General features: G+C 42.0%; 1 protein-coding gene across 3 annotated transcripts in view; it reads right to left on the reverse strand.

Moving 5' to 3' along the window:
- SHROOM2 (shroom family member 2) overlaps positions 1-12,432 on the reverse strand; it is a 134,769-nt gene that overhangs the window by 43,078 nt on the left and 79,259 nt on the right. Inside the window, exons 3-4 of one of the 3 annotated variants that reach the window (XM_076357804.1) lie at positions 8,176-8,304; positions 223-2,872 (exon numbers count right to left, since the gene is read on the reverse strand). In XM_076357804.1, the coding sequence (XP_076213919.1) occupies positions 223-2,872; positions 8,176-8,304 (2,779 nt within the window). Of the gene's footprint in view, positions 1-222; positions 2,873-8,175; positions 8,308-12,432 lie in introns of those variants that run through there. The other 2 variants (XM_076357796.1, XM_076357830.1) reach the window with 2 other exon arrangements.

Genomic DNA, 12,432 nt, shown 5'->3' on the forward strand with positions numbered 1-12,432 from the left:
TCTTTGCTACACTCAATTCCTGTGCAATACAAACTTTGGCCTTCTTAATTTTACTTATGAGAGCTACCTAGAAACAATTATTCCCTTACTGACAAAAGGCAAGCACCATACTACATTGTGTTCCTAAACCAGAAATTTTCATTAAAATTATCTCTTTCCCCCTCCACCACTCTCCTGCCCGCCCCGGGCAGTTTAAAAGATAATGCAAAAAGACACTTGTACCTGTTTGTAGAAATCAGTAGATGGGGATGATCGAGACCTCTCATGGGTGTACTGGGGTTTCTCATGTTGTTCATGGCCTGCATCAAGGATATTATCAGCTGAATGGTACCTTCCTGAGCTCCTTGGCTCTATCTGCTTCCGCTGCTCCTTCCATGATGCCTGATACTCTGCAAAGGTCCCCAGGCGCTGCGGCTGTTCAGATTTCACAGTCCTATCAGCAGCCTTATTGCTGCTACTATGGTGGACATTATCTTTTGAAGCATGTGCAGTTTCAAGTCCGACAGAGGCTGCCCGACCCCTTCTCTCATACCATGACTCCTCTCCCTCTTGTCCACCATGAGCTTTCCTATCTGGCCTCTCAGGCTGTCCCTCAGCTAGACCGTGGGGAGCTGGTTTCTGTGCCAATTTCCTATATGCAGGCTTACTTGTTTCTTCAAAAAATTTCCACCTGTCTGCAAACGAGCCCAGGGCTTCTTCAGATGTATTTGGACAGCAATGAGCACGGCACTCATCCTCTGACATCCCCACCTCGTTCATCTTCTCCGGTTCAGAGTAAGACTTCAGTTTTTGCTCTGTTGTGAACCTCTTCCTGGCTCCGATGCGAGAAATGTGATGAGTGCCACTCCCTGTAGGGTTTGGTTTAGCTTGTGTAGCCTCGAGAAATCCAGACACATCCTCAGAAACCAAAGCCAATAACGAAGAGTTGTAACTACCAGTTTTCCGCTCCGGTGACCTGGGGAGATATTCAGCAGGGCTGGGCTCCAAGTCCCGCCGTTTGAAGGATGTCGCCCTCAGAACCCTGGCCTGTGCTTCCTTGAGGTGATCTTTGTAGGTGCTAGTAAAGTTAGTGTCTGGAGAGGCGGTGACATTTTCTGCTGACTCTGGCTTCCAGGTCTCATTGCACTCCTCTGTTTCAGATGACCCTACTAATGTAGCAGTGCTTCTACTTTTCTGCAGCTTCGCTCTTCTCATTTGGATCTCATTTCTCAGGGTTGTTGCAAAACGATCGCTCCTTCGTGCCTGTTTAGACAAGTGAGCGTCAAATGGGGCCTGTCGCTCTGTTACTGCTTCTGGGCTGTTGTCAGACTGCTTTTTCCCTTCCTGAGCTAAAGAGTGCAACATTGGGGTCTTCTGAGGAGAAATCTTGCTACTCTCATCTTTCCCCCACCTAAAATCTTTCTGAGCAGATCTGTTTTCAGCGGTAAGGACACAGCCCTTTACATACTCCTGTTGACTGTACCTAGTTTCACTTTCCTCGGAGCTGCTCTCAAAGTTTTTCTTTTGTCCAGACTTTTCAGTATGATTGGTTTTTTTAGCTTCTTCTACTACAGCACACCTAGCATCCCCCTCTCTCTCCACTGGGTAATGACTACTGTTCTCACACCCTTTCAGTGAAGATTCAACAGATTGCTGAGGTAGATAGTATTTTGGTTTTTGGACCATTGTGACAACTGCAGGATTTTCGTGAGGTCCAAGCAATGCATCAGTCCCCACTGCAGATTTCCAGCTGTCGTCCTTGAGTTGTAGTGGCTTTGAGCTTCCCTGAGCAGGCTGTTTTGCTGTCACGCAATAATAGCGACTCTGTCCAGTGTTGTCCACCTTCTGTTCAGCAGCACTGTTCGAAGAAGAGGAAGTGTTGAGCAGACTGGCTTGGTTTGGACTGTAGCCATGAAAATGATTTGTAGGTAACTCCTGAATGCCACTATAGGACAGATAATGTTGCTGATCTTTAGGCGCAGCTAAGAGTCTTGCATTGTGAAAAAAAGTGCTTTCATCACTGTACTGGTGCTGGTGGTGGTAACTGTAAGCAGGCTGTGCAAACCGAACATCAGTGCTGGACAAGGACAACTGCAGTTTGTTCACAGTTCCTGCATTACTATTGTACCTTTCACCAGTGGAAGAAAAAGTGTGTTCTGAACTGAGATCAGATTTATAATTTGAGCTGCTGACCTTCCTGTCACATGCTCTGGAGGGCCGCCGCTGTTGCTCCACAGTTTCCAAGTTCCAGTCACTCCTGGGCTGAGACCGGTTCAGGGCTGTAAAGTGCTGCGTGCTGGTACCCTCTGAGTACACAGGGCCATGGGCTTTCTCGTGGCCTTTGGTAGCAGCAAAGCTGTCACTACGAAGAGGTGGAGGTGGCGGGGGAGGAGATGAAGACTTCTTCTTATCAGGAACATACCAGACAGGTCCAAAACTGGATCTTCCAGGGCTAGTGAGCTTGCCATCGGGGTGTTCCTCTATTCTAGGACTTTTGTTGTTCTCATATTGGATGGGAGCTGGCAAATATGCAGGTTTGTCCTCTATTCCACTGTTGTCATTCAAGAACGGGCCAGACTTGTTTCCATGCTTAGCAGTCTCCCAGTGGCCTACTTTATATAGCATGTTCTCTGTTGAAGAAGTGTCTGCGGTGGATAGAGTGTGGTCAGGGGTGCTAGAACTCGTGGAGAAAGACCCGTAGGCTGAATCCCGCTTACTTTGGCTCCCTAGATGATCAATGCTACTATTAGACCTTGCAGAAGAAAGTCTTCCGTACTGGGCTACTTGTGGAGTGTGGTCCCAGCTGTCCATACTTCCCAAAGAGCTGAACTGGTCAGAAGTGCGATGTAGACTTGACTGATCCCATGAGTTTGACAGGTCATGAGAAGAACAACTATGGTAGGAAACAAACAAAAAGCGTCAGCATAAATATACCAGTCAAAAAATGCTACAACATAATTACAAATCTATAGCTACCAATTTCACTAACATTGGTTAAGATCCATCCGCATTGCAATTACTCAAGACAAACAATCTAATAAAATTGGAAGTTTGAACACAAAGTCAGGGCTTTATCTTTATACTCTGCCACTGATTCAAAGCTTGAAACCTTAATAACTAACTCAACTTCCCTTTGTAAGTTTACCAGTAAGTAATACACATTTATCTCCTTGAAGGCTCCCCTCTCCCTCTGCAAATTGTTGATTTTGCTGACTTTACTTTTAGACAAATTTAGTTTGAGCTCCATTAGCTCCCTCTTTCCCAAGACGAACACCAACTTATTTTTCAGCTTATTTTCCAGGCACCCCGATTCTTCCAGCTATTAAACTCACGTACTTCCCTGTTCATCTTTTGTAATCTCACTCTAAAACTTCTTCAGCCCATGAAGTTATTCCCTTGTCCTGCTTATCCAAATCTGCCCATTCATTTAGTATTTTCGTTTCTAAACAGAGGTTCACTAAAAGCATTTGCCTCAAATGCCATTTTAGTCCTGAGCCTCCACATGCACCTTGCCAACCAGTGGTTTCAAACCACGCTCAGGTTGACACCCTTACAACAATGTCATTCAATTCCACCCAGTTTCACAACACTGACAGGAAAACATCAGGAGGAGATGCCAGAGCAACGTAAGCTCTGCATGGCCAAAACTAAACTTCTGACCTTCCTTCAAAAATCCTTACTACCACCAGTTCCTCTCTGCCACTCTTTCCTCTACAGAAACGTCATCTTTGACATCGTACTTTCTCTGGATCATTTGCCTAGGACACTATTTCAAAATCTTGCTGCTTCTGTTGTTTTCCTACCCAATCAGTTTTGTTCTCTTTCTTTTCTTTTATGTCTTTCACAGCACCCACCTCCTGTCAATTCAACACACTGATGCTGAGATGATAGTCTTTCCAATTATTCTCATCACATCTCCCTGTTTGAACTTCACTGGCAGCCCCTCCTGCTTTTATATACCAAATTCAAATTCTTGCCCTTGCATGCAAAGCCCCTTGGTAGAAATCCCAGAATTATTCCACTTCCCTGTAGCTATAATTATATGAAGCATCTATCAAATCTTGTGCAGTAAAGAAATTGCTAGCTGTGAAAGCTAGCAATGAAGTTAGATTAGTCCACATAAAAAAATAGAAAGAGTGATATAGATCTTTTTTTCTGTCAAAAATATTGCAAAGTTCAACTAAACAGTTCTTTGGAATTCAGTATTAACATGAGAATGCTTCCCCCCCTGCCATTACTATAGCCTTTGTAACTTTTTTTATACAACATGGTCAAAAGCAACTTATGTAAAATAAGAGAAGGTATACTTTGTGCTTATTTTCTAAAAGCATTTTATTAACAGGATACACTAGCATTGGCCTCATCTTGTGGGTTTTTTTGTTCTTTCATTCTTTTATTTTCAGCATTTTAAAACACCTTGCTGAATATTTAAAAAGGTCTTAATTGCCTTCTTAGGCAGATTCTGTGGTTCATGTAAAAAGTGCTTTGGTCATTATTAGGATCTCCTTTGTTAATGAAAAATGTAAGCCAGATATTGCTACGAATTGCTGATATTTTTCCCCCTCTTCAGCACTACGGAGCTACTTGGCATCGATTAAAATAAAGATGACACTTGTGCAGGAAGGCCTCAATTTACAAGTCTCACGTAGATCTGCCGGTATCAAATGTGAAGCAGAGATCATCAGCATAAGAGGTCAAAGCCCTGCTAGAAAATGCCTAATGGAAACCCAGCAGATGCAGCAAAAGCTTCAAAGAAAGGACAGGGAAGTTTCTGATGGTGTGTTACTGCAAAGCATGGCCTCCCGTGGTCCTTCACTGCAGGGCAATCCTCCCACAAACCCTGACATGGAAGAGAATCCAAAAGCCGTTTCTCTGCCCGAGCCTGGCATCCCAGGATATCCTTCTCTCAACAGATTTTTTAGAGTGGATTCACAAAAGCACCTAACACTGCTGGTCGAAGTCTGGCAGGTAAACTCCAGGAATAATCTACAAACACCATCTGTGGCCACTTTGGCCAATAAGCACTGCCCTCCCAACCCTGGGGTATGAGTTTCTGCTTCTGGGCCCTCCCAGAAATGACATCACCTCAGCAAATCAGACCACATTCAGACCGCATGGGATTACAGACCAGATGTATCTGACCCTAATTGCCCAAAAACTCAGTTTAAGCAGGCTTCTCAAAGCACACTTGCCTCACACCCACACCTGTAAGGTCAGAATGAAGTACAAGAGGTTGTTGGTTTCAACTGCACACCCAGGGGCAGGAAAAAAAAAAAGATTATAAGGTCCTCTATTATAGTATATCCTACTGGAAGAAAATGCAGGGTCTAAACTTAAGATAGTTCATATCCACACCTCCCAGAAAAGTGCACTCAGCCTTAGTCTAGGGTGGGCTAGGAAAAAAGTCTGCATCCATGTTGTTAAGGCATGACTTCTGTGAAAAAGTCAGCAGAAGACTCACAGAGGGAAATTAAGGCACCAAAAGCTTACAAAGTCTAACTCTCTAGCCTTGTGTGAGAAGCGCCTAGACCTGGCCTAGTGCTCCCAAGATAGCTTACAGTTTTTGAATGAAAGTCACATGACAAAAAATACACATATAGTGGCGGATATGGAAAGCTCAGCTCCAGAACTACCCTCTCTCCTATCTACACCGGTACAGTCTCTTCTGGTCGGTCTGTGTGTCTTCCTCTAGCTTCATGCACCTTCTCAAAGGTCCAAATTCAGTAGGCTGGCAAAAAACTCCCACCAAAACCAACCAAAAAAACCCCCCAAACCAAACCAAATCAAATTACCCATAGCTTAACCTAGCATCTACCTAGGTAGTAAGGACAATTTTCAGAGGGTTGTTTTGTCCAGCTATGCCCCACCCCCCAACACACAAAATCCGGGTATATCCTGCTTGGAAGAGAGCAAAAGCATCTCTCCCCCTGATTGAACTCTCCATGTTTTACAAGTGATTTAGTTTTCACACTCACAGAGGGAATGCAGGCAGGCACATTCAGAAGAGATTTTTAGGCTGTGAATACCAATCTCAGATGCTTAGCTCAAGGAAGGACAAGAAATTCCAGCAATAGAAAATTCTAGAAATATACCCTCCTGGGGCTACTTCTATTATCTCCTTGCATACTGCTGTTTTCAGCTACTGATTGCTGTGCGTCCCATTCAGCTTGGTGCTTGACTTAGAGTGCATGGTGCCTCTCGGTTTTCTGAATTGTACTTTGAAAGTGGGGAATCTCTGAAGCTGCTCACCTTCTCTTTTTGCAGACGAGCAAGCCCAAAGAACCCCCCCTCTGCAACTGGGATCCTCAAAATACCCAAACCCTTGGGCTGGCACTCTGGGAATGCTGGGCCTCCAGCAGCCGCAGTCTGAAGTCAGCTCTGCCACTGAGACTGTCTTGGGCAACAGACACCAGGACTGGCAGATCTCCCAAATACATCACCTTTCAAGTGGGCAGCACAGGCAGCCAAGGGGTTCAGGATGGCCGTGCCCTGGGAACCCTGGTATTAGACTGTGCTAAAACCACTAAATCTTTCAGCAGCATCTGAGAAGGCAAAATTTGCCCTTTTTATTAACATTGATGTCTACCAGCAATTGCTGCTATTTCTGATACGTGGGGGGAGAGGATTTTGCTCTATTCCCCTCCCCCTTTTCCTTTACACCCACAATTTCCTGCCCAAAGCTCATTTCAAACTGGCCTTGAACCAAATTAATATTTTTCTTTTTTAAATATTGTGATTCACCCAGCTCCTATCAAATCACACTTTGAGACATGTGTCTTGTAATATTTTACTTTCACAAGGTACAAGGACAACCATCAGGAAGAACAGGAAGCATGTATTGATCTACAGCTCTGTCGGAAGACTCAGTAGACTGAAAGTAGAAATACTCGAGTTAGCATTGCAACCAGGAACTCTATAAAGTTTTTAGAAATTTCTGAATTTTATTTCTATGTACAAGGACTTCTACTGTCTTCAAACCTGTAAATCTAATTCAGCCCATCTACATGAAATGTAAATACAAACTCCCTAAATCAGTGTAAAACAGCAGCAATTATAATCGAGGATTTGAGAAATATAACGTACTAAAACTTCTGCAATGAAGTATTACAAAATGCATTTAAAAAAACCCTTCCTATCTATTTATTTACGGGCAGATAGCAAGTTATTTTAAAAACAGTAGGGAACTTCTAAAGAAAACAAACGATGTAAAAACGATTGTAAAAATGACATGAAAAATAAAATAAAACATTAAGTATGAATGTTCTTCTGTTTTAACTACCATGATAAATTAACATCAAGAAGTAATGACAGAGAATGTACAGCAGTAAGTATAGAAAACACAAGCCTACTTTCCAAACTGGGATTGCGTACCAGACTAATTTTCTTTAATGCTCAGCGTAACTATGGCCCAATGGGAACTGAGAAGAAAAAAAGCAACAAAAAGAAAAAACAAACAACAACAAACAAGCAACTCTTGTGAAAATGCTGAAGAATGTCACCTACGAGCAGGAAACAAACAAGAACCTGTAACCAAACACAAACAGGCATTACCTAAAAGTTTAAAGTTTCACAACTAAATCTGGATGGGTGCCAGCCTTTCTCCCCTAGTGCTGAATGAGACCTAACAAATGTTAAGGTGCTTTAAACAGAGACTGAAAATCATTGGTCTTATTACCTCTCTACACAACCAAGAGCACAGCTATAGGGAAGATGAGATTACAGACAGACAGTTTAACTAATAAAACCAGTAATACCTTAAAGTCCAAGAGGAAAACATTCTGCACTCTCCCTTTAGGAAAAGGCTTTTCAATAGTCTGAAACAGTATTTCTCAATTTCTTCTCCCTTTACTATTTCACTTAAGTATGTTAATTTTGATGGTTTCTTTTCGCTTATAAAGGTTTAGGGTTTTACCAGTGGACACTGAAAGGAAATGCAGAGCAAGAAACATAACCTTTTGAGTGCCTTAAAGCTAGTTTCTTACCTTTCAGTCACACCCACATATCACATACTGTTTCTGAAATCCATATGTCAAACTTCCCATGCTCCCCCTTCAAGCACTGAAAGGACAGGCAGTACTAAAGACGTACAACACAATCATCCTGCATTCGTGGTTTTAAAAAACACTCAATGTCATGACCTACATTATTATTGTCTCGCTGTTGGAGCTTAATGCGTGTAATTAAAAAGAGACTCACCTTGCATGATAGCGCGAGTGCCAGGACGTGCAGGCATTGGAGGAGGAAAGGTGTGACGTGGCTGTCTCAGGTTGACTTTCCGTAAATTTGGTTGCGTGCCAGGAGTGAGGCCTGCAGGCTAGGTCATTCCTTCTGAAAACAAGAGAGGTAGAGTGTACTAGTTTAATGCAAACAGTTCAGTAAGGTGACATGCAACAAAAAATCTACCAGGGCAGTAGTCAAACGCTATACGGATAGGACAGCGGCATAATGACTTTAAATGACAGCAAATGAGACAACTTTCTACATGCATGCCGGTTTTGAAAAGACAGCAGCATTAAAATGCTTGAGATACAGCGAAACATCAATACTCTCCAGTTTTATTTATTTTGGGGGTGGGGTGGTTTTTATGAGGGCTGGAGATAGGCAAATTTTAAAGTACCTGACATGTACCCAGAGCTTTAACAGTTAAAGCTAATACTGAGACTTATGACTCTTTTACAACACGTCAACAGTACAGTAGGGCTTTGGCAAGGTTTTACTGTAGGTATGTGCTTATGGGAGGAGGTGGGAAGAAAAAAGTTAATGACAGGAAGGAATAAAGCCTCGTACATTGTTTCATACAAGTTAGTAAGAGTGATATAACTAATAATTTTAACTCCAGCCAAGTTCTGCTTCAGCTCTTGAAATGTTTGGCACCCCAGGTATGCAGAGTTTTATTGTCTGTTTTGATTGGTTTTGTTTTTTAAAGAATACACCTCAAAAATAGTTCAGCAATTCAAAGTCCCCAAACATCTACTTGGATATCACCTCCAAACGCACACGCTCATGTAACTGAAGAGATCCCTTCTAAGAAGTATAGCAATAAGTTGTTAGAGCTTTGTACCTTGCAAACCTTTCTACAAAACTGCTCTACACTCCCTCTGCCCCTTCCTCCTGTTCAGGAATTAGTAACAACAGCTTGCACTTCCTTCCAAGGACTTGCTGTTTGTAACACCTCTCAGCACTCACGAAATAAGTGCATTCTTTTTCCCAAACGTTAACTAAGCCTTCTGGGTGGAATTCAGCTATTTCTGTTTCAGTGAGCAGATGCCGAGCACAGGCCATTTGTCTAGACCCTCTCAGTCGCCTGGGAACGAAGCAGGAACTTCTTGAAGGTAATTCATCCTGCCCTTCTCTTTGGCTCATCTTGGGGGAAGTGTAATTTAAAATTTAGACAAGGTATAAGGTGAGACAAATCCCATCCTTCCAAGCCACAGTCTGAAATAAAGATTTACAGGACCTTAGCTCTTGAGGGGTTTTTTTTAACGCACTTAACTGCAAGGTTAAGTAATTTGTCTAAGTTATAAAGTAATTTGCTAAGCTGAGAAAGTGTTCCCTATTTTCAACTTGAACGCTAAAGGCAGTTCTAGATTTTTTTACTCATTCCCCCTTTTTATAAATTTGGGTTATCAGACAGCCACTGGATTTAGAGAACAAAACTAAAGCTCATTATAAACCCAGTATCTTCAAAACAGGTCAAATTTGAGTACGCAGCTTTTTGCAGTACATTCAGGAAGACCTGATGAATTCAATGATGAATTGCCTTTCCAAACTCTGCATGCAGGACTACAAAAGGAGAACAATAATTCTACAGGGAAGCTGTAATTTCGCTAAGAAGTATAGCATCATTACTGTCACTAAAAAAATAAGTAATTGTTTCCATAAACAAAAGCCTACTCTTCCCAGCATGACAAAAGAGGAAACAGTTAAGCAGAGCATCACTATTTTGTTCTTTCTTGGCAGAATATGAAATTCAGAGTCAGTGGAGGAGCCCAAATACTCTCAGTGCAAACAAGTGGAGAAGATTCTGCTTGGCCACGCGATGCTGGGCTCCAGACGGTCCTTGCGTACTCCAAGGGCCCAAACCTGTGTTCAGGCATGGAAAAAAAATCGTTCCACTGTTCAGCTGCACAGAACATTGAAGGGTTTTTTTTCGCCACAGCTCACGTCTAATGGTATTGATACCAGCTCAGCAAACCACAAACACCTATTCAGGCAAATTCAATAGATCTCCTAGACATCAATTCAGCAAAAAGGTTTATCTATTATGAGACAATTACTTTTCTATGATGCATCACTAAGGAAACACAAGACTAGAGATCTAGCACAATACAAGCAAAGTTTGGAGCGTGAGGAAACAAAGGTTGGGAAAGAGGATTTCTGTGACAGTTTGCTATGAGTTTGGCAAATGGTAGAGGTATTCAATCACTGGGAAGGAACAGAAGGGATGCACTTGTAAAGTCAGTACTGTACCTCATGGAACTTCTCAAGATCTTCATAAGATAGTTTCTTGCCACATGAACATCATTTTCAGATGGCATTTTCTGTGCTACAATATCCACCACCACTTTCATCTTCCTGAGCAGCCAAGCAAGGAGAGGAACAGACTGCACTGAGTTGTGACGTGAGGCAAGTCAAGTGGATAAGAACTTAAAGTTCCATTTCATTTTTTGTATTTGTGGACACACGGATATTTCCGAGAGGTTCTTTTTTTTAAACATCATAGTCTGAACAGCCTAAAAATACTGGTGGGATACCTGGAGGGTGGAATCACTTAGACAAATGCTTTTGTTGAAGTCCACAACATGACTAAACATTAAGTTACTGTGCATAGTCAACAATGCTTGCTGCTGGATTCTCACCATTTACTTACATTTACTATTTCCTGCACTTCAAGAAACAAATTTTTCTAACTGTAAATGGAGCACAACATGGCTATTGATTCCAAAACTCAGCACAAACGGGTAGAAGGACTGGAAAGAAAAGATTAAAAAGACTCAAAACAGGACTATTTTGCAGGCAACTAAAGATGCTGGAAGCTGAGCATTTACATTCTAATGTAATACCTCTGTATTAATTCTGAGTGACAGAATGAGTTCATCTGAACCTACAACCCAGAAAACCTCTAGCATTAATGGAAGCATTAATAAAAGCATTTCACTGAGAGTGTCTTTCTACCAGCGCTTTCACAAAAGCTGCTGGAAGGAAAATGCTGATAAGCTTTGAAGATATGACACAAAGGAAAAAAACCAATTTCTATTGACTATAAGCAATCCGTTAGATAGTGGTCTCAGTGACATGTGTGTGCAAATACTTTAGCAATAAAACAACCTTTCCAATGCAGTTTTTCAGAATAAATCTGTCCTTTTATAGTTACTGCTTGGAAGTCATTAAAAAAGACATTCTGAATTTCACAGGCTATAGAGATTAGAGATACTGGCTTAGATTGCTGCAGCAATACCGAGGAGGTTGACTGGATATGAGGGGGGGAGGAGAGAAAATGTACTTCCTTGACCAAGAGAGAAAAATAATTAGACTGGACAAGCAGATTTATCTGTAAACAAGAACAGAAGTCAGAAAAGTATCTTTAAAATGAAAAGTAGACAGGAAATTGAATAAAGTAACTGAACTACCTCAACATACAACAAAAATATCAATGAATATGAGACATTTCCTCTGTTTTCAGACACATTCTGAATTCCTGTAGGTACCGTTCCGATAAAAGGCCAGCAGATACAAAGGTATATATTCCACCCTCCCCGCCCCCCAACAGAATTTATGTTTTATTCCCATCTACCAAAGAGCACCCTTGTTGTAACCCTACCACACAGGCTTTTGCATTTGGAGTCCCAAAGCAAAAGGAGGACAGGCAGTCCCAGGGACTTGCATCCAGGCGGAAAGCAATCACTAGGATTTATTTGCCTGTTGATGTTTCATTCCAGCCCTCTGTTGAATCAACAAAGACGGAAGGCCCGACTGCTGGCTCACATGTAAGCATAAGGCTGCAAATCTTTCACTGCAAGTAGCGGCAGCTACACACGACAGAGGCTGTACAGTATTTCTGAAATAGAAAACTGGCTGTCATTCATCTCGTTACTGGCCCCTTCTCTTTAGCTCAAAGGAGTGTTTTTAATACCAGCAGCGCTGACATACCCACAACACAAAGACATTCTGACCCATCTCAAGAACAAGGTAATGAACAGTTCCTATAGGGATTTTTCAGGTAAATCTTTGGAAATGTGAAAATGAACAAAGCGTTATACTGATGGGACATTTTAACCAGGACTGCCCAGCCACTTCCCTTTTTAAAGGCTATCTTCTGTTATTTCATGTCCTTATGTTGCCCGGAATTTACCGATCCATATGATTACTTTTCACGTTAAATCTAAATAATTCTTCAAAATGGCTGAGCTCGTCTGGAGGGGAAAAAAAAAAGAAACTCCTTTCCGGTTCACA

This window comes from Aptenodytes patagonicus, chromosome 1, assembly GCF_965638725.1.
Source record: "Aptenodytes patagonicus chromosome 1, bAptPat1.pri.cur, whole genome shotgun sequence".
In the NCBI taxonomy this organism is placed as follows: Eukaryota; Metazoa; Chordata; class Aves; order Sphenisciformes; family Spheniscidae; genus Aptenodytes; species Aptenodytes patagonicus.